General features: G+C 56.3%; 1 protein-coding gene across 3 annotated transcripts; it reads left to right on the top strand.

The window, feature by feature from the left end:
* Positions 1-1,546: 1,546 nt before the first annotated feature.
* Positions 1,547-21,968, top strand: SLC16A5 (solute carrier family 16 member 5). Of its 3 annotated transcripts, XM_061392873.1 has the most exons (6): positions 1,547-1,719; positions 7,278-7,431; positions 12,105-12,351; positions 15,506-15,649; positions 18,676-19,485; positions 20,828-21,968. In XM_061392873.1, exons 3-6 carry the CDS (start codon positions 12,153-12,155, stop codon positions 21,073-21,075), a joined length of 1,401 nt encoding a protein of 466 aa, XP_061248857.1. In that variant the 5' UTR covers positions 1,547-1,719; positions 7,278-7,431; positions 12,105-12,152; the 3' UTR covers positions 21,076-21,968. The 3 variants fall into 3 exon arrangements, with proteins under 3 accessions (XP_061248857.1, XP_061248859.1, XP_061248858.1); XM_061392874.1 differs by lacking the exons at positions 1,547-1,719; positions 7,278-7,431 and adding an exon at positions 7,581-7,988; XM_061392875.1 differs by lacking the exons at positions 1,547-1,719; positions 15,506-15,649 and having other exon boundaries at positions 7,345-7,431.
* Positions 21,969-22,000: the final 32 nt, after the last annotated feature.

The following is a 22,000-nucleotide window of genomic DNA, read 5'->3' as shown; positions in this document are numbered from 1 at the left end:
CTGAAGCAGACGGCTCCCCCAGGTTCTCAGAAAGCTGCGCCTATCTGGGGCCACCAGGATGTTCCAGATGGGGTGTCACTTGGCCTTCCTTCTTGCAAGCTGTAGGGGTTATTCAGAACGATGGGGAAGCAGGGAGATGTGAAAGTAGGGATGTGGCTGGAGCAAAGGAAGGGATGGGACCGCCGGGCCACGGGGAACCGGAACAGGCGCTTGGTTCTGGCGTGCTGTGGCCACCCCAGAGGGAGGCAGGCCTTCGGGGAAATGGCATGATTTTTTTTTTTTTTTTGCTGTGCTGCCACACTACTTGCAGAATCGTTTTCGTTTGACTGCCCGGGGTCTTGGTTGCATCCTGTTGGATCTGGTTCACTGACCAGGGATCAAACCTGGGCTGAATGCATTGGGAGCTCATAGTCTCAACCACTGGACCACCAGGGAAGTCCCCCCAGTTTTTTTGTTTTTCCGCTGTGCTGGGTCTTCGCTACTGTAGGTAAAACTTACCTTTTCTAAAAAACTTCGCTTTTCTCTCCTTGTGCTGTGCGGGGTCTGCTCTCTACATGTGCTGGGAGGGCTTCTCATTGCAGTGGCTTCTCTTGTTACAGAAAGCACAGGCTCTGAGGACGTGGGATCTTCCTGTCCAGAAATCGAAAACCATGTCTCCTGAATTAGCAGGTGGATTCTTTACCACTGAGCCACCAGGGACGCTTCCCCTTCCCATCCAGGTTTTTTTTTTTTTTTTTTTTTTTTAATATTTATTTATTTAGTTTTGGCTTCAGCAGGCTTCCTTGACCTGCACGCAGCATGTGGGATCTTAGTTCCCTGACCAGGAATTGAAATCACGTCCCCTGCATTGCAAGGTGGATTCTTCACCACTGGAGCACCAGGGAAGTCCTCACCCAGTTTGTTTTTAAATGGACAGTTTTGAGCGTATCAGGGCAGCCCAGGCGGGGAGAACCATGGGCTCCAGGGCCAGGCTGAGTGGGGCCAAGAGGAAGGGTGTTGGGTGTGAAGTGAGGGCCCGAGGGGTGACATCTGAGGGTAGAAACGCACGTGGGGTGGGAATGGGCTAGGAGGCGAATCCTCAGGGCCAGCTGTCAGGCGTGTGGGCTGGAGTACTGGGATACGAATGTGCAGAACAGAGCCTGCCAGGGTGCTGGCAGAGTGTCCTGTGAACTCAAAGCCAGCACGGCCTTCCAGTGCAGCCCTGAAAAGTGAGATGCCTTTTTTTTTTTTTTTGGCTGCACCACGGGGCATGTGGGATCTTAGTTCCCTGACTAGGGATCAAACCCAGGCCCCCTGCGTTGGAAGCAGAGAGTCTTAACCACTGGGCAGACAAGGAAGTCCCCAAAGTGGGGAGGGTTTTGGAAGATGATTCTGCCATTTCAGGCAGAGAGGCTGAGGAGAGAGAGCTGTCAAGGCTCAGTGTGTGAGCTGTGTGGGCCTGAAGGGGCCCCAGCTTCAGGAAGAGATAAGACATCTGAGCAAGATCTCAAAGGGAAGAGGCAGTAGAATTAAGCTCAGCTGGATATGAAGATGAAACCCAAGGGGAGGGAAGGAGGCCCTGCATGGGATGGAGTCAGAGAACAGAGGAAGGGCCTGGTCTGAAGAGGAAGCTGCTGTGGGCAGTGTAGGGACAGGCTCAGTTCCGGTGACAGTGAGAAAATCTCAAGGAGAACGGCTTGGAGCTCCAGAGACGGGGGTGGCGTGGAGGAGAGACTCTGGGTAAGAAAGGCAAAAGGAGGACTTCCCCGGTGGTGCAGGGGTTAAGACTCTGGGTCCCCATTGCAGGGGGCACAAGTTCAATCCCTGGTCAGGGAAGTTCCATCTGCCTTGCAGTGCAGCCAAAAAAAAGAGAGAGAGAGAGAAGGAGAAAGCTGGAGAAGAGAGGACTCAGAGTGAGGGGGCTGGAGTGGAGGGGAGGCCGGGGTACTAGGTACCCCAACAGTAGGTCTCCAGCTATGGTCAGTCCTGGGAGAGACTTGGCCCCTCAGATTTAAGTTTAGGAGGATCTTTGGGGGAAATAGCGAGCTGGGTGGCATGGCACAGGCCTCTGGGGCCAACTGACAAGTTGATACAGGCCCTGGCAGAGGAGGGCAAGCAGGCAGAGGAGGGTGACAGGCAGAAGGTAGAAAAGGGACAGAGCTGGTGGAGTAGGGGAGGGGCCTGCGAACAGGAAGGTGCCCAGGGGCCCAGTGCCAGCAGCGCCCAGAAGAGCCTGATGGACTGTTCCCACTAACCCAGCAGAGGGCACTCTGTCCATGCCAAGGGCACCGCAGGGTCACGGGCACGGGCCAAGACCCGGAGAGAGGGGCAGAGGGACCAGCACCCATCCTGGAGCTTCCTAGTAAGTAAAATATTTTAGGGACTTCCCTGGTGGTCCAGTGGTTAAGACTCCCAAAGCAGGGGACATGGGTTTGATACCTGGTTGGAGAACTAAGATCCCCCGTGGTGCATAGTGTGGCCTTATATATACATTTTTTTTAAATGATAAAATATATATATATATATATATATAAAATATATATATATATATTTTAAAGGATCCCAAGATCCTGGAATGAGGGACTGACTTGGGGTGGGAAATACTCCATTCCTTCACCAAGCCAGTAAGGTAGTATCTGAACAGTACTTAGAACCTCCTCCATACATGGTGACCCTTATTGTTATATTCTATGCTACACCCTGTGTTAAGGGCTGGAGCAATGTTGATCAACTGGGCAAGAAAGTTCCCTAAGGCTCAGGGAACTTAGTGTGGGAGACACACAACACTCAGCAGGATTAGGGCCTCAGCATGGGAGGTCTGGGAGGCCTTCCTGGAGGAGGGGGCTTCTAGGCTGACATGTGCAAGTCAACCAAGGGCTGACCATGTTTTCTGTTATTTGAAAAAAAAGGTCATCAGGACAGAGTGTTTCAGGGAACGGAACAACCGGGCAGATGCAAAGGTCTCAGGAGGGGTTGGCAGATCTGCATCAGAACATGGTGGTTGTTATTCTTAGTGATGTGTGGCAATTGCGTTATTCAATGCTAATTGTTTAGTCACTAAGTTGTGCCCGCCTCTTTGTGGCCCCATAGACTGTAGCCCGCCAGGCTTTTCTGTCCATGGGATCTTCCGTCAGGATCCAACCCACGTCTCTTGCACTAGCAGGCGGATTCTTTACCATTGAGCCACCAGGGAACCCAACTACTGACTACTTAGAATTAATTCCTAAATGTTTATGACTTTGAGCAGCTGCCTCCCTCTCTCTTTGAGCAGATGCCTCAGTTTGCTTCTCTGAGTCCCTGGTCGCCCACTCCTCATTTTAGAGCTGTGATATGCTCTAACAAAACCGGGCTGCTGACCAGGCTGCACCCTCGGACCAATCCTTGGGTCAGAGTCACAGAGGAAGGCTGCAGGGATGACCTGTGGGAGTCACAGACCCTAGTTCTGAGCTCTGCAGCCACAGTGACTATGCCCCAACCTGGTGGGAGCTTTATTCTGAAGAAGTACCCAGAGTCTGGGATGGTGGAGGGGGTTTGCCCACAGCTCTCTGAGTCTCATCTTGTTGAGCAGAGGTCGAAGATTAGGATGAGGCTCCCCAGAGGACAGTGGGGTCCTGGGAAACCTAGTTTGATTTTTCCAGAGAGGGTAAGAGTCTCCAGCAAGTCCCTGGGCACTGAGTCCCTGGGTAGGGCCAGAGTACCCACAAATGGGGTGGAGGGCTACACCCAGACTGTTCTGAGTACCCAGGGCAGGTATAGTCAAGTTCCAGGTTTCGAGTGAGATTCCTGGGACAGGGTCCCAAGTGAGAGTCCTCGACTTTGTGCAGAAAACAAGCCATAGTAAAGCGGAAGCGAGCTTATTTAGAGAAATACACGTTCCATAGACAGAGGTCCCTCTCAGAAGGTGAGAGTGGTTCTGGTGTATGGGTTGTTCATTTTTATAGGTTGGTGATTTCTAACAGATAGGAGGATTATTCCAACTCTTTTGGGGTAGAGGCAGGGATTCCCAGGAATTGGTCCGCCACCCATTGTTTTGGTCAGCTTTGGAACTATCTTGACACCTGTGTCGTTTAGCGTATGCTAACCTGTTACAATGAGCACATAATGAGGCTCAAAGTCTATGAGAAGTTGAATCTTCCCCTATCTCAGTCCTACTAGGTTCTAAGTAGTTTTTTTGCATTCTCAACAGCTGCGTCATTTGTGTGTGTGTGCGTGTGTGTAATACTTGGAATGATTGTGCCCTGCCCCCCTCCCTTCCTGTCTCACTGCCACCCACTACTGGGCCAGGCTGAGATAAGGGGTACCCAGATGGTGTAGACCCTGGAGTGTGACCCTCTTTTGTCCCCCACACAGGACCTCTCAAAGCCCGAGACCATCCCTTTGGCACCATGGGATAAACCTTAATCCCCTCCTCCCAAGGTTTGTATCCAGGGAACCTCAGGCTAGGATGAATATTCCCCAAGTAAGAGGCAATCCCAGCACTGTGACTGTTGCCAAGAAAATGAACCACAGGCACAGATGTCTAAGATATGACTCACAACTCAATACAGTGTCTCTTACCTCACTCACCCAGAAGTTAAGCTATCCCAATGGGTGGGAAGTGGTATCTCATTGAGGCTTTGGTCTGCATTTCCCCTGATGAATAATAATGTTGAGTATTTTTTCAATGGGCTTGTTGTCCATTCGCATATCTTCTTTGGAGAAATATCTATTCATATATTTCACCCATTTTTAATGGAATTATTTGTCTTTTTACTGTTTGTAAAAAGTATTTGTAAAAATTGTTTGGCTTTTTACGGTTGAGTTGTGAGAGTTCTTTATACATTCTCAATGCAGGTCCCTTATCAAATATATGATTTGCAAATATTTTCCCCCATTCTGAGAGTTATCTCTTCACTTTCCTGATGGTGTCCTTTAGAGCACAAAGGTTTTTAGTTTGGGGGCTGCACCACGCAGCATGCGGGGATCTTAGTTCCTTGACCAGGGATCGAACCCATGGCTCCTACAGTGGAAGCACAGAGTCTTAGACCATCAGGGAAGTCCAAACGTTTTTAATTTTTATGCCATCCAATTTATGTGGATTTTTTTTCCCCTCGCCACTTGCTTTTGGTGTAGTGTCGAAAAGAACCCGTCGCCTGATCCAAGGCCACGAAGAGTTACTGCTGTGCTTCCTTCTAAGAATTTTTATAGTTTTAGTGTTGTGTTTTGTTTTTTAAACGGTATGAGGTAGCAATCCAACCACATTCTTTTACATGCAGCTATCTAGCACTGTTTGCTGAAAAGACTATTCTTCCTACCCTATACTGTCTCAGCACCCTGACGGAAAATTAATTGACTGTAAGTGTAAGGGCTTATTCTCAATTCTATTTCACTGATCTATACGTCTACCCAGTAGTAGCATCTTGATTCCTGTAGGTTTGCACTAACTATACATTTTAAACAATACATATCAAGGCTTGGCTAGGTGGGAGAGAAGCGCGAGCAGAGGAGGTGGGGGCCCTCTGACCCGCTCCCAGGGCTGAGGGGGTCCACCCTCTTCTCTGCTCCTCGACAGCTGCCTGCCCGGCCTCCCCTGGATGTGGCCTCCAATGCTCTAGGTTTTCACTGGGAGGAAGCTAGAGCCTCCCAAGAAGGAACCCCGCACCCTGGCCGCCCACGCGACTGCCGCTGGGAGGTGCCGTCTCTTACCCCAAGTTTTCTGCCTTCCATTCCTGGGGCCTTGGAATCAAAGCGGGAAAATCAAGAAGCTGGATAGTGAGCAAGTGGGCTACACCAATTACCTGTTAATTACATACCAATGGGCCCGTAGGCGCCGGGAGCCGGGCCGGGGCTGCTGGAGTGGTCCGAACCACTCGGAGGAGGGGGCGAGGTTGCAAGCAAGGGTGCCTGCCCGCGCCTCCCCGCTCCCCCGGGCCTGGTCCCAAGGCCTCCAGCCCGGCTCCAGGAGACGCGGAGGTGGTCCCGCCCACCCGCGCCCTGCGCCCGCCCCTCGGTCCCCGCTGCCGCCCGGCGTCCTGCCGCCTCCTCCGCGGGCGGGCTGGGCCGCAGGAAGCCGCACTGGGCGGGAGTGGAGCCGCCCCTCCGCGGGGCCCGTGCGAGCCGGTGAGCAGGCTCCCCAGGCCCCCCAACGGCCCCTGAGGTGCCTTCCCTCGCTGGGGTCCCCGTGGGCGCCGTCGCGGACCCGCCCGGCCGGGGACCTCCGGGGCCCTTTCCCAGCCGGTTGGGGGTGAGGATCCAGAAAAGCTCCTTGTCCGCGTCCCGCGGGCCGCTCCAGCCTGGAATGGCTGGGGACCCCCACGGCCTGGTGGGTGAGGGGACAGGCACCACCCAAGGCCTGGGCTGAAACCTCCACGGGGGACGCCGCCTGGACGTCCCAGAAGCCCCACCCAGAGGAGATCCGCCGTGAGGGGGAGGGTGGGAAGCAAGCCCTGTGGAAACTGATCCGGACGGCAGGGAATGTGCCAGGGTGGCAAGAGGTCATGAGGTTTCTGCTGCCTCGCCCATCCCCCTTGCAGGCCGTGGGCAGCCGGGGCCCCTGTCTGGATGGTGGGGGCACCTCTGGAGGCAGAGAAGGGAGGAGGGTGACCGGCTCCAGCTGGCCCACCTCTGGAACCGCCTTCTTCCTTCCCCGGCTCCTGCCAGGTCCAGGAATTTGAGGGCTTGTCCACCCCAAGCTCAGGCTGGCTCGCGCTGCTCCCCTCTCCGGCAGGAATCTCACTCCTGTCTGTCCTCTGCCCTGGGCTTCAGGCCTGGCATCCTGCCTGGTGTGGAGCCTGGGGAGGGAGGGGGTCTCCAGGGTCTGGCCATCCTTCCGCTGTTGGTAAAGCTGATGGTTCCTTGTTTTCCTCTCACCAGCTCTTCTGCCAGGAGAAGAGAGCAGAGGTCCAGGGGGAGGCCCTTGCACACCAGGACCCTAACCCCAGACCCCTGCGTGAGAGCATCACTGCCCTTTTTTGCTTGTATCTGCTAGCTCGGAGGCAAGGGCGGGGGTGGATTCTGAGGGCATGGCCAGTCTCCTGGCATAAGATGGGAAGCCCTTAAAAACAGACCGGGCAGTGTGTGTCATGGGAGAAGGACAGGACATGTCATCTAAACTTCCGTCCACACAGCCAGCTTTGGGTCACCTGGGCATGAAGACGGTCGTTCTCTCTGGGCAGCAGGTCCCTGAGGACTGAGGTCAGCAGCTCCCGTGGCAAGCTGCTCACCTCCAGTCCCGGAAAGTGAGAGTGAAGCGTCTCCAGCCCTGTCTCCTTCCTTGCCCCAACTGTATGCCAGGGGGTGATCACGACTCCTGGTTCCAGGTACAAAGGGAAGACGCCTTCTCTGCCGGGGCAGAGGTGGAACCAGAGCCCACACAGCCGCTCTGTTCCGCTTGAGTCTTCTGGAATGGACCTGCCTGCCTGGAAACCAGCTCACCCTTGTTCCTGGGCTTGCCTGCCCCCCCGGGGAACACAGGTGAGTCACACTGATATTACCTTTTGTGCTCAGGTGGAGGCTGGGTGGGCAGCTGTGAAGAGGTCCCTCCCTGTTCATAGTGTAGAAGTGGGAGGAGAAATGCAAGTGACAGCAATAAGCACGGAAGGATCCACTCCAGTTTGGTGTGAAAACTACTATTAAGGAGAAAAGAACAGGAAAGGGCCTTAGAGTTGGGGGTCAGCATAGCTTCCTGGAGATGCCTCTGGGGCTGATTCTTGAAGGACCGACTGGACTTCTCTCTGGCTGAGGATTTTGGAATCTCGGCAACCAAGTTCCCGAGGAGGGACCAGCTGGCTCGGGGAGGGGGTGCTGGAGGACCAACAGGAGAGAAAAGCTCTGCGTGTGACCTGGGAGTTGTCTGGGGGCTGTATGGGAGGGCACAGCCTCCTTGGAGGAGGCCGAAGTCCGCAAGCCAGCTCCTAGAGGGAGGCCAGGGTAAAGAGAGAACAAATGTGCTTAGGGTTTCCTGAGCTCTGATTGTCCCCAGAGGCCTGGAGGGAGGAGAAACGAGCTCCACTGAAAGGTTCCGAGGGAAGGTAGGTGCAGGGTGAAGGTCAGAATTCTGGACAGAGTTCACTGGAGGGGAGGCTCAGAGGAGTAATTGCTGATAAGGGCACCAGAGGCCTCTGCATGGAGGGGCAAGAGGCAAGGGCGATGGAGAGGGGACCAGAGCCGGGCAGGGGGTTGAGGGCCCCCACGTGTCTCCTCTCCCGTCTTCCTTCTCCCTGCCACCTCTGGTCAGAGACAGCCTGCTTCTCGGAAGGGGCATGGGGCTGCCGGGGGTGGGGCGCCATGGTGAGGGAGCAGCTGGAGGGAAGGCTGATGACCCTTCTGGGAGGAAGGTGTAAAGTGGCAGGTCCAGGAGGACGGAGGGGCCGGGGTGTGTGGAGGAGGGGTGAGCGTTGGAGCAGGGTGGGGAAACTTGACATTCACAGGCGGGATCAGGTGGCATCTGTGGCCTTTCTACTTGCTGAGGGAACAGAAATCCTGGTAGGGGCAAGAGCCAGTTTGCTGGAGGAGGATCTGAGGTTTGCCCCCAAGCTTGGGGCTGAGCCAGGAGAATCGGGGCTGGGTGATCTCTAGGGCCAGTGTCACGTGCAGGAGCCAGGAGGGCAGGAGGTGTTCCCAGCCCACACGCAGGACTCAAGGTCACACACTCACACTCACGCACACACTCACTCTCCCAGGCTAGGATGAATGGGCTACTCACCGTGGCAGGGCCCCTGGGGGTCCTCTGGGGAGGGAAGAGGCCTGTGCTGGAGAAGGGCTAGGGGTTGGAGCCGAGGAAGGAGGCAGTTAGGCTGGATCCAGCTTGGGTGCTGTGTTGAAGCTCCAGGGCCTGGGGGGAAGGTGTGGGGTGCCAGGCTGGGCAGGAAGAGGGGTTTTGTATTTCTGATAGTTTCCTGAGTTTCCATGGATCTTCAGGGCCTAGGGCAAAAAGAAGGGAGGCTGTGGGAACTGGAGCTCCCTGGATGGCTGGTTTCACCGAGACTGCTTTCACTGCCTGGTGTGGGTGAGGTTGGGGCCCCTGCAGGCCAGGGAGCAGGGGAAGAGGCAGGATGGAGGGGACTGGAAAAGGGCTTTGCATTTGGGGAGGGGGCTGGGCGTCGAGGCCTGGATAAGGCAGCTTCTGTGATGGGGGCAGTGACCCTGGTGGTGGCGAGGAACCAAGGTAGGACTGAGCCAAGGATGTGAGGGGGTGTGCGTTTGTCTGCACAGCATGTGGCCCTGTTTGTCTGTGTCTGTTTGTCTGGGTAGCACGTGTCTGTCTGTCTCTGGACTTGCCTGAGTGTGTCTGTGGGTGTGCTTCTGCATGTGTGTGTGTCTGAGCATGTGTATCTCTGTGCATGTCTGTGCCCTCCTGAACATGTCACTACGTGTGTCCGTGTGTCTCTGGGTTTTTCTGTGTGTAAGTGTGGGTCTGCGTGTAACTCTATGTGCTTGGGTGGTCCCATGTGTTTCTCTGCCTGTCTATGTGGTGTGTGTCTATGTGTCTGTGTGTGTACCTACGTAAGTGCACGTCTGTGTGTATAACTGTACCCATCTGTGTGAATGGGTATCTTTCTACTGATTCCTGTGTGACTGTGTATGCACAGGTGTTATATATGTTTGTATTTTTTGTATGTGCTTGTGCACCTTTCTACACATTCATGTGTGACTGTATGTTGTATGTGCTGTGTGTTATGTTTTCTGTGTGTTACGTGTGGTGTGTGTTATGTGTGTGAGTTGTGTGGTATGTGGTATGTGTGTTGTGTGGTATGTGTGGTGTGTGTGTGTTGTGTGTGGTGTGTGTGGTATGTGTCTGTGCTGTGTGGTGTGTGTGTCTGTGCTGTGTGTGTTGTGTGTGTGTATGTGTGGTGTGTTGTGTGTGCATTGTGTGGTATATGTGGTGTGTGTATATGTGCGGTGTGTGTGTTGTGTGTGTATGTGTGGTGTGTGTGCTGTGTGCGTGTGGTATGTGTAGTGTGTGTGTTGTATGTGATGTGTGCTATGTGTGTGGTATGTGTAATGTGTGTATGGTGTCTGTGTGTATGTGTGCTGTGTGTGGTATGTGTTGTGTGTGTGGTATGTGTGTGTGGGGTGTGTGTGTGATATGTGTTGTGTGGTGTATGTGTGTGGTGTGTTTGGTGTGTTTTGTGTATGTGTTGTGCAGTGTGCTCAGAGAAGCCCCTGCGGGGACAGGCCTCTCTTCTGTGTGACTGTGGGGCGTGTGTTGTATGTGTGTTGTGTGTGTGTGGTGTGTGGTATGTGCTGTGTGTATGTGTTGTTTGTGTGGTATGTGCTGTGTGTGGTATGTGTGGTGTATGTGGGGTGTGTGTGTTGTATATGTGCTGTGTGTGGTGTGTGTATGTGTGTGTGTGGTGTGTGTGATGTGTGTGTGTGGTGTGTGGTATGTGGTGTGTATTTTGTGTGTGGTGTGTGTGGTGTGTTTTGTGGTGTGTGTGGTGTGTGTATGTGTGGTATGTGGTGTGTGTGGTGTGTGTGTGCATGCTGTGTGTGTGCTGTATGTGGTATGTGGTGTGTGTACATGTATGAGTGGGGTGTGTGTGGTGTGTGGTGTGGTATGTGGGGTGTGTATGTGTGCTATATATGTGTGTGTATGTGTGTGGTGTGTGTATGTGTGCTGTATGTGTGTGTGGTGTGTGTATGTGTGCTGTGTGTGTGCTGTGTGGCATGTAGTGTGTGTGGTGTGTGTATGTGTGCTGGGTGTGTGGTGTGTGTATGTGTGTGGTGTGTGTGGTGTGTTGTGTGGTATGTGGGGTATGTATGTTTGCTGTGTGTGTGTGGTGTGTGTATGTGTGCTGAGTGTGTGGTGTGTGTGTGTGGTGTGTGTATGTGTGCTGGGTGTGTGGTGTGTGTATGTGTGCTGTATGTGTGTGGTGTGTGTATGTGTGCTGGTTGTGTGTATGTGTGTGGTGTGTGTGGTGTGTTGTGTGGTGTGTGGGGTGTGTATGTTTGCTGTGTGTGTGTGGTGTGTGTATGTGTGCTGAGTGTGTGGTGTGTGTGTGTGGTGTGTGTATGTGTGCTGGGTATGTGGTGTGTGTATGTGTGCTGTATGTGTGTGGTGTGGTATGTCTGTGTGTGTGTGTGTGTGTGGTGTGGTGTGTGTATGTGTGCTGGGTGTGTGGTGTGTGTATGTGTGCTGTATGTGTGTGGTGTGGTATGTCTGTGTGTGTGTGTGTGTGTGGTGTGGTGTGTGTGTGTGGTGTGTGGTGTGTGTACGTGTGCTGGGTGTGGTGTATGTGTGCTGTATGTGTGTGGTGTGGTGTGTGTGTGTGGTGTGTGGTGTGTGTATGTGTGCTGTATGTGTGTGGTGTGGTATGTCTGTGTGTGTGTGTGTGTGTGGTGTGTGTGTGTGTGTAGTGTATGTGTGTGGTGTGGTGTGTGTGTGTGTGTGGTGTGTGTATGTGTGCTGAGTGTGTGGTGTGTGTGTGGTGTGTGTATGTGTGCTGGGTGTGTGTGGTGTGGTATGTCTGTGTGTGTGTGTGTGGTGTGCTCAGAGAAGCCCGCGCAGCCACAGGCCTCTCCTCTGTGGGACGGTGTGCGGCCTCTTGGCGGTGAGCGCTGTGACAGGAGCGCTGCAGGGAGACGGGCTCCGCGCTCTGACGCTGCAGTGTGGCGCGCTTTGTGCAGCGGCTGCCCGCTCGGCGGCCCTCACCCGCTGGCTCCCCGGCCATCACCGCAGCTCTGACAGGGAGCCTGGCTGTGCCCGGGACTCTGGAAGCAGGAAGGCTGGTTGGGACGTTTGGTGAGGTGTCACTGTGCGCCTGTGGCACCAGGACTGAGCGGCTCCAGACGGCTGCTCCGTCTACCGGCAGTTCTGGCGCGCTCGTGGGCACGCGGCCACAGCTGGGCCGGGCAGTCCCACCTGCTGACCCCGGGGTGACGGCACAGCTAGAAAGCGTTCGGCCCACCCGCCCGGGCCCACAGTGGTTCACCTGCTGGCCCTCCTGTCCCTCCTGCCAGGCTGGCTCTGAGAAGTAGGGGAAAGGCGATGCCAAGGCCAGTACGTGGGCCTCTGGCCACCTCCCAGGGGGCGGCGTCCCTCTGCTGTACCCGGTGCCGGGCGAGAGGAAAGGACGGGTCCAGCCGCCCAGCGGTGGCGGCAGGGGCCAGGGCCAGCCGGCAGCTCCCTTCTGTCCCTTCCTCAGGCGACCCGGGCAGCGGTTAGGCTGTGGCCGCAGCGTTCGTAGCTGAGGATGCCCCAGGCCTTGGAGCGCTCCGAGGGCTGCTGGGCCTGGGTGGTGCTGCTGGCCTCCGTGGTGACGCAGGGCCTCACCCTGGGCTTCCCCACATGCATCGGCATCTTCTTCACCGAACTGCAGCGTGAGTTCCAGGCCAGCAACAGCGAGACTTCCTGGTTCCCCTCCATCCTGACAGCCATGCTCCACGCAGGGGGTGAGCAGGGTGGGGAGGGACTGGGCGTGGGCTGGGGTGCGGGGAGGGATGAGAAGGAGCTCGGGAGAAAGAGAGGAAGCCACAACCTCTCCGGCCTCCTGGGTCCCTCTCTCTGGGGCCACAGGTTTCGCCTGGTGCTGTGAATTCCTGGGATGTCATCTTGATTTCAGCAGGGCCAGTTCCCCCGCCCAGGATCCTGTGGGGCTAGGCTGAGCTGGACTGGGCTGGGGATGGGCACAGGGCAGGGAGGCCCCCAAGATGTAAAGCCAGTCCTCCTGATGAGCATGGGAGGATCGAGCCAGACCATAAGAGTGCAGGGGCACACGCCACAGAACAGCGAGGCTTCCTGTGGGGTGATCTCTCAGAAGCTCAGTTTTTCCCTCTGCCATTTGGGGAAAACAGCCAGCAGCCCCAGGCTGCCCACCTCCCACACAAGGTTGCAGAGAAGATCACAGAGTCCTGCCAGGTCTGAGAGCTTGGGCAATAGAAATAGCCCTCATCAGGGCTTCAGGACAGGAATCGGGGGGCTGGAGAAGGACCCCAGGAGCAAGAGCGGGGCAGAGCAAGAACCCCATCTCTCACCAGGAAGCAGAGGGCTGCGGAGATAGAGGGCAGCCCCCTCAGTTCCTGGTTGGCTTCTCCAGTGATGGAAGGGCTCACCTTGACCCCAGGGAAAGAGAAGGGGCCCGGGTGGGTTCTCCACAATAGCCTTGGGCTCGCGGGCCTGCCCCCCCACTCCTGCGAGCTCTCCAGAGAGACTCCATGGGCAGTGACCTCTTGGTGGGGGCTCGACTTGACAGCCCGCCGGGCTCTCCTCACCCCTGTTTGCCTGTCTCAGGTGATCCATCTCCCCACCCTCCACTGGCACTGGGAGGGAAGTCAGACTGGGATAAGAGCCACCTTCACTGACATGACCCCTGAACCTGCTGCTTGGGGCATGGGCTCGGGGCAAGGAGCAAGGCCAGGCCTGGCTCAGACTGCACAACCTTTCAGCCAACAAGCATGGGCAGTAGTGTGAATCTCAGATGGTTCCTTTTCTGCAACCGGAGAGGGGTCTGGGCCAGGGACTAGGAATCGGGCATTCAGTGGGGACCCCGCTCCCCAGCCAGCTTTAGACTCACACCCAGGAGGCATGCCAACATTCTGGTCAGCCCAGGACTCCTATAGGTCTGTCTTACATACACACACACACACCTTTAGTCCATGCTCATTCAGAGTATTATGGAAATTTTTAACTTGAAAGTATCCTTGATCCTAAGTACCCCCCAAACCCACACATTTTAGAGATGAAGACAAGCCGGCACGGAGAATCCAAGGCCTTACCTGTGCTGTAGAGTGAGTTTGGGGAAGAAACTGTGCCCATGCAGAGGGAACATTTGCCTCCCAGTGCCCCACCCCAGCACCCTCTGCTATATCAGCTAAGTTGGCACATGTCCCAGCCCCCGCCCCACACACGATGACTCAGGGCTTTCCCCAATGTCACCTTTCCAAAGTCAGGTCAAAGTTTGGGGGTGGGAAGGATGTGTGGGTCAGCGGTCATGTCCATTTCAAAGCCTCGCCTCTCCCTCTGTGGCTGCCTCTCCTTGATTACCTCTGAGGATGGGCTGCTCACTTCCTCTGTTACTCTCATACTCAGACTGGCTCACACCCACACACCCTCTCTCCACACCAAGTACCCAAACTCACATTGTGTGTGCACACACACTTTCTCTGTCCCTTTGGCTGCGCTCTGGGAGAGTTAACTCTGGAGAAACTCTACAGTGTGTATTTGGGAGGGCGGGTAGGGTGGGGCGGGGCAAGGTATTTGGCGAATGGGGCCCTCTGAGGTGTCAAGGAGCAGCCTGCCAGGACTGGCTCACTTCTACTCTGGGTCTGCACTGATGAGAAAGCAGCTCAGGGTAGAGGTGGGGGAGGACAGGCCCCTCTCCTCCAGAAGCCAAATATCTAGTGATGCAAGACTTTGGTGGTGGCTGGAGGGAATGGGGGAGGGGAGAAGGTACTCCACATACTTTTCTCCAGAGGCTGGAGCAAGGGGGTGCAGGGTAGCCCAAGGCCCCGGGTTGCCCACCCTGAACAGGTTGAAGGATGGTGGGAGGGCTGCAGCCAGTCCTCCTGAGGATGGGGGAGAGGGGGACAGGGAGTGGAGGTGCTCACCGTGATGTAGCCGCCCTGGGACTGTGGTCCACTGAGGCCGACCCCTGCGAGGGGCATCCACCCAGGTCACGATTTCACCCAGATGGATGCGGCCTTCGGTCAGTGCAGTGAAGGGCCTTAGTCTGTACCTCTGGGGATCCTGGTCAGGGTCAAACTGAATATTTGCAGCACCTCACCTCACAGCTGCTCAGACATCACCCAGCCTGACCCCTCAGCCTCTGCAGGGGGAAACCAAGGCCTGGAGAGGGACTGGCCTTGCTCGGCCTGTAGCCAGTCTTTAGCAGGGTGGGGATCAGAACCCAGGCGTGTGTGTTCCAGGGCTTCTGCTTTGTGCCTTTTTTTTTTTAATTGAGGGCTTCCCTGGGTGGTTCAGTGGTAAAAAATCCACCTGCCAATGCAGGAGACGCAGCAGATTCAGGTTCAGTCCCTGGGTCAGGAAGATGCCCTGGAGGAGGAAATGTTAGCCCACTCTAGTACTCTTGCCTGGAAAATCCCATGGACAGAGGAGCCTGGTGGGCTACAGTTCATAGGTTGCAAAGAGTCAGACACGACCGAGTGACAGCACGCACGCATTTATTATTTACTTTTGGCTGTGCTGTCTTTGTTGCTCTGCAGGCTTTTCTCTAGTTGTAGTGAGTGGGGGCTCCTCTCTGGCGTCTGTGTGCGGGCTTCTCAACGCGGTGGCTTCTCTTTTCGCGGAGCACAGGCTCCGGGGTACAGTGGCTTTGGTGGTTGAGGCTCCCGGGCTGTAGAGCACAGGTTCATTGCTCTGCAGTTGTGGTGCACGGGCTTCATTGCTCCACGGCACGTGGGATCTTCCTGGATCAGGGATCGAACCCGTGTCTCCTGCATTGGCAGGTGGATTCTTTACCACTGAGCCCCCCAGGGAAGCCTTTAAGCCACCTGCTAGTTGCTCCTGGAACCCCCTCCCAAGCCCGTTCTCTCCCTCCCTCTGACCTCGTCATTCAGCTGTCACCTGCTGCCTGCCTCCTCCCCACAGGCCCCCTGTGTAGTATCCTGGTGGGACGCTTTGGCTGCAGAGCAACGATGATGCTGGGCGGCGTGCTGGCCAGCCTGGGCATGGTGGCCGGCTCCTTTTGCCGCACCCTCGGCCAGCTCTACCTCACGGCAGGATTCATCACAGGTGACTGTCATTTCATTTTGAGAGTTACTGGGTAGGTACTGGGTACGAGACTGAAAAGGGCCAGGCGTGGTAAACAGGGCAGGCGAAGCTCTGAATCTCCTGGGGCTGCTCACAGCCACTCGAGGCAGAGGAACAATGAACAGATAAGTAACGAGGGTCAATCCTGACAAGTGCCCGAGAAGACAGGACAGCTGATGCCATGGTGTCCTCGTTCGGGTGGGGTTGGGCAGAGATTAGACAAGTAAAGAGGTGGAATAACTAAATCAGCCAGTGTAAAAGACACAGCAGGGTTGGGGGAGGTTGCTGCTTTTTTTTTCGGCTGTGCCTGAGGCTTGTCGGATCTCGCTTACCGGACCAGGGATGGAACCTGTGCCCCCTGCAATGGAAGCATGGAGTCTTAACTCTGACCACTAGGGAAGCCCCAGCTTGCTGCTTTCAGCAGAGCTGTCAGGGAAGGCTTTGCAGAGAAGGTGACATTTGGCCAGAAGGAGGGGAGGCATCTGCCACCAGGCACCCGGGGAAGAACATTCCAGAAGGAGCAGCAAGACCAAAGGCCCAGGAATGCTCTTGGAGCACTGAGGACGCGGATAGGGTAGAAGTGAAAGGGTCCCACTCTTTGCGACTTCAAGGACTGAATAGCCTATGAAATTCTCCAGGCCAGAATACTGGAGTGGGTAGCCGTCCCCTTCTCTAGGGGATCTTTCCAACCCAGGGATCGGACCCAGGTCTCCCACATTGCAGGTGGATTCTTTACCAGCTAGGCCACCAGGGAAGCCCAATAGGGTAGAAGCCCGTGAACAAAGATCAAGGAGGTGGGGGGCGGGGGCGGCGTGGCTGCAGGGGAGCAGGCCAGATAGGGTTTAGTTCCTCAAAGGCTTTGTAGTGAGATGGAAAGCCCTGCGAGGGGTTTGGGCAGAGAGACGTCATCCAGCCACAATTTGTGAAGAACTAGGTACTACCCTGGGGGCTTCCCAGGTAGTCCTAGTGGTAAAGAACCTGCCTGTCAGTGCAGAAGATGTTAAGAGATGTGGATTCGATCCCTGGGTGGGGAAGATGCCCTGGAGGAGAGCACGGCAACCCACTCCAGTATTCTCACCTGGAGAATCCCATGGACAGAGGAGTCTGGTGGGCTACAGTCCATAGGGTCCCAAAGAGTCGGACACGACTGAAGCAACTTAGCAAGCATGCATGCAGGCAGTACCCTAGCTGTGGTGTTGTGAGCACACCACAGGGGGCTAGGCTGGGAGCAAAGAACAGGTAGGGGAATGGTCATCACCCAGCCAGGAGCCAGCTACAACCTTAAACCAGGGTGGTATGATGGAGGCAATGGGAAGGGGTCTCGTTCAGGATTGCAGGTGAGGTACAGAGACGGACACCAGGGTGACCCAAGAGCCAAGGGTGGAGTGGAAGAGTGGAGTGGACGCTAACTACGATGGGGACACTAGGGGAAAAGCAGGTTCAAGGGCGGGTGGGAAGCTCAGGTTTGGACATACCTGGTCTGGCCCTGAGCTGGAGTGGCCAGCTGGGGAGTCCTGAGAGCCCTGGGATTCAGGTCTTGAGAGGAGGTTATCATCTGCTGTCACTAAGGGAACGAGGGAGGAGGGATGACAAGGACTGGGGTCTGGGGCCCAGGACATGGACACTCCAATGGTTTGCGGCCAGGGCAGGAAGAAGTGACAGAGAGGTAGAAGGAGAACCAGGAGAGTGGTTTCTTGACAAAGGAAGTGAGGAAAGTGCTCGAGGAGGAGGAGGAGGGAGGGACCACCGTGAAGCCACTGATGGATCAGATTGAGCAGGCGTCAGACTCCATCTGCGGCTTTGTAATGTGGAGGGCGGCAGCCTTGAGAATTCTGGAGCAGAGGTAAGAATGAAAGTCTGATTTGTTCAAAAGAGAACAACAGGGGAGTTGCCGGGTGGCCTAGGACGATTCTGGGCTTTCACTGCCATGGCCCGAGTTGGTTGGGAAACTGCAATCCCACAAGCCATGCAATATGGCCGAAAAAAAAAAAGAAAGAACAGGAAGGAGGAAATTGAAAACAGTGGAGGTAGGATTTCCAAGAAATTTTTATATAAGGGAGCAGAGACATGGGTCGTTATCCAGAAGAGACTGGGGTCAAGAGAGAGTTTTGTTTTCACAGGAGAAATCACAGTGGAGGAGAACGATCTATTAATAGTAAAGAGAAAATGGATGTGGCTGGGAGAGGGAAGTTGCTGGAGGGACGTGCCTTGAGCAGACAGGGTGCAGGGAGGAAGTGGAGGGTCGCCCTTGTCTGGGAGCACAGACTGTCCATTGCCACCGATGGGAAGGAATGTTGGTCAGCTGGGAGTGATGGGAGAGGGGTTGGGGTGCACAGAGGAAGGCTTGGGGGGTCACCTAAGAGTGAGGGAGATTAGACGGTCGATGGAACTGCAGCGGCACCGTGGGAGGCCCGAGAGCCACTCTGAGGCGGGTGGTCGGGGCGCGGTGGTGAGCTTTCCTGTACATTCAGCTGTGCACAGAGTAGGTGAAGGCAGTGGCATTTGAGCTGTTAGGAGAGCAACTCTGGGGGAAGGGTATTCAGGCAGACAGAATGGCACCTGCACACGTCCAGTAAGTGGGAGCTTGGTGTCCAGAGGAAGAGAAAGAAACCAATGGGGCTTTATGTGGTGAGTGGCCTGAGATGGCACCCAGAGGTGGCCAGAGGCCAGACCGTGTAGAGCCTTCCAGGGCATAGTAAATACTTTGGCTTTTTTCCTCCGTGTGAAGGGAAATCTCTGGAAGGTGTTAAGCAGGGAAGAGACTTCACCCGATTTAGGTGTTTGAACATCCCCTGGTGCCTTGCCCGTGGGAACAGGTGTGCCCCCCTGGCAGCCTTGGGAGTGGAGATGCTTCCAGGGAGGTGGTGCGGTGGGCTGATTCCATCTGAAACCCCTGGGCGCCTAGAAGTGGGTCTGGGCTGGAGCGGAAGGAAGACAGACCCGGGACGTGACCCCAGGGTCCCCACCCCAGGTGCGCCCTGGAGCTGGTTCCCCCTCTCCCTCTGCAGGCCTGGGCATGTGTTTCAGCTTCCAGTCGAGCATCACCGTGCTGGGACTGTACTTCACCCGCTGGCAGGTGCTGGCCAACGCCCTGGCCTCAGCGGGTGTCTCCCTAGGCATCACGCTCTGGCCGCTGCTCTCCCGTTACCTCCTGGAGGACCTGGGCTGGCGAGGCACCTTCCTCATCTTCGGCGGGGTCCTTCTCCACTGCTGTGTCTGCGGGGCCGTCGTGAGGCCCGTGCCTGCCAGCGTGACCCCGGAGGCCAGAGAAGGCCTCCCCTCGCCTTCCAAGAGACCCTCTCGAGGCTGCCCGGCGGCATGTGGCCGGGCCATCCGGCGCCACCTGGCCTTCGACGTCCTGCGGGACAACGTGGGCTACCGCGTATACACACTGGGGGTTGTCTGGATGATCCTGGGTTTCCCGCTGCCCCACGTCTTCCTGGTCCCGTACGCCATTCGGCACGGGATGGACGAACAAAAGGCAGCCCTGCTCATCTCTGTCATCGGCTTTAGCAACATCTTCCTGCGGCCCATGGCTGGGCTGGTGGCGGGCCGCCGGGAGTTTGCAGGCCACCGCAAGTATCTGTTCAGCCTGGCGGCCCTGCTCAACGGGCTCACCAACCTGGTGTGCGTGGCATCGGCCGACTTCCGGGTGCTGGTGGGCTACTGCCTGGCATACAGCGTGTCCATGAGCGGCATCGGTGCCCTGCTTTTCCAGGTCCTCATGGACATCGTCCCCATGGACCGGTTCTCCAGCGCCCTGGGGCTCTTCACTGTCCTGGAGAGCATCTCCATCCTCATCTCCCCACCGCTGGCTGGTGAGGCCCTGGGAAGAGAGGGCAGGCAGGGGGTGGCCTGGGTGGGGTGTGTGCATGCCAGGTCGCTTCAGTCGTGTCTGACTCTTTGTGACTGCGTGGACTGAAGCCTGCCAGGCCCCTCTGTCCGTGGGATTTTCCCAGCAAGAATACTGGAGTGGGTTGCTATGCCCTTCTCCAGGGGATTTTCCCAACCCAGGGATTAAACACTGGTCTCCCGCATTGCGGGCAGATTCTTTACTATCTGAGCCACCAGGGAAGCCCCTATTTGTGATTTTCTCAGTCACCTCGGGGGACTGGCCACAGCCTGTTCCCCAGCTGGTGATTATGGTATAAACAGTCAAAAATAAGGCTTTCGGTACCAGACCTACCTCAGTTCTTTGTCTTTCCTTCTGTGCCTCTGTTCTCTTATCAGCAAAGTGGGGATGACAGTAGAATCTACCTCATAGGCTTGTTTGTGGGGATCACAGGTTATACAGCAAAGAGGTCTGTAGAGAGCCTGGCATGTGGTAGAAGCCATGTACATGTCGTACATGGTAACATCCTACTCCTCCAACTTGCTGCCTGAGGGCCCTGGGCAAGTCATGTTCCTTCTGTGAGCCACAGTGTCATCTGCAAAAACGCAGATGAGAACACCCGCTGTAACTGTCCCTCCCCCTGTGCCAGTCACCGGGTGGGCAGGGCTGAACACGGAGCACTGGTCCCCACCACTCAGGGCTCAGCCTCTGGTGGAAGAGTCGAGGATTGGGGCAAAGAGGCACCTTTGCGATCATGGTGGTGATTTTGTGCTGGAAGGGAAGCAAACAGATATGGAAGCAGAGACCCACTGGAGTGGCCGTACTGGAAGCTGAGTGTGTAACATTCAGAGTAAAGCGGGGGGGGTGTGGAGCCTGTGGTGCTGGGGTGGGGTGGACAGCTGACAGCATGCTTATCACAGTCAGCTGACGGGGACTCCTCCCCGCCTCCGAATGTGGCACTGGGAGTCCCAGTTTTCAAGGAAGTTCTCCAGGGTTGACGAGCAGGGAGAGCTGACGAGGGTCCAGGGCATGGCTGAGCAGATATCCCAGACGCCACTGGCCCTCGAGTCCTTGGCCGCCTGCCACTGAGGGTGAAGGAGCCATGCCCTGAAGTGCTCTTCCGGCCCGAGGACTGGCTGCCCGGGCCAGGGCTGGTTTGCTTCTCTTTCCTTTCATTCAACAAATACCTAACGAATGCCAACAAGGTACCAGCTAGTGCTGGGGAGGCGGCTGGGACAGAACCCCTGCCCTCACAGAGCACACGGTTTAGGGGGTGCGGGGAGCCGATAGTCACGGGCAGTGACCTGACTTGCTCTCTGTGCCACCAGGACTCCTCCTGGACACCACCAACGACTTCAGCTACGTTTTCTACATGTCAAGTTTCTTCCTCATCTCGGCTGCCCTCTTCATGGGTGGCAGTTTCTGTGTCCTGGGCAAGAAGGAGCGGCAGGGCCCGTGGGCTGAGGCCAAAGGAGCTGTCCCAGAAGCTGCCCCGGAGCAGGGCCTCGCCGCAGAGGACATGGATGGTCCTGAGAAGCGGCTGCGTGTCGAGATCATGTATGTGACCAGCGTCTGAGCCCCGGGGTCACTCACCTATGTGACCAGCTTCCGAGCCCTGAAGTCAGTGAGTCCTGCCTCAGCCCAGGAAGGGGACGTCTGGCTACTTCGCCAGAGGCTGGGGTGAAGGGCTACCCAGCAGGCCTGACCTGAAGGCCATCCCGGCCCTGCAGGTTGGGACTCAACCAGGAGCTGGGACCTCAGAGGTTTGCCGCCAAACACTCAGGGTTCCTTCCAACAAGCAGAATCCAGGAGCAGGTCCTCCTAACTTTTCCCTTGGGCACCAGAGCCCAAGGTGGGTCTGAGCCCAGCTCGGGTCTGTCACGACCGGCTTGGCTCAGCTGCCTGCCTATTTGCTGCTGCTACAGCTCAAGACACTGGACCCTCAAGTCCAGCCTGGATGCCTCCCATACGATCTCTATCCATCACCCTCCAGACAGTTCCAGAGAGCTGCTCGCCCCTCCTCCGAGTCCCTCCTGCTCCCCCTTCTTCCCAGGTGGCCCAGCCCGTGCCCTAAGGGCTGCCCCCAGCACAGGTTGCCGGGCCCCATGCTGCCTGGAACCTTGGCAAGAGGGGCCTCGGGAGAGAAGGAGTTGTGACAGAGGGCCAGGCAGAGGTGTGGGCCCGGATGCAGGGTGTGGACAGATTAAATGTCGGGTGGGGGCCCTGTGCAGAGAACTGGAGGGGAGCCCCTGGCTTGGGCCCTAGAATCACAAAAGGCTGAGAGACCCCTGCCCGCTCAGGGTCTGCTCAAGGGTCTCCTCCCTCCTTGGCCCTTCCCTGCATCTCAGCTGGAAGATTAGTGTTGGGTGCGGGGAGCCAGCCATCAGATGTGGGGAGGAAGTGTTGCTGGGCAGGGCCCCAAGACCTCTGAAATGGAGCTGCTTTCGCAACAGAAGCCCTTTCACTCCCCTCTCCTGTCATTCTTTTCTCCCTGCTGTGTC

The sequence above is a fragment of the Bos javanicus genome, chromosome 19 (genome assembly GCF_032452875.1).
Source record: "Bos javanicus breed banteng chromosome 19, ARS-OSU_banteng_1.0, whole genome shotgun sequence".
Classification (NCBI taxonomy): domain Eukaryota; kingdom Metazoa; phylum Chordata; class Mammalia; order Artiodactyla; family Bovidae; genus Bos; species Bos javanicus.
Note: the sequence above shows the minus strand (reverse complement) of the source record. Positions and strands in the feature narration are given on the sequence as shown.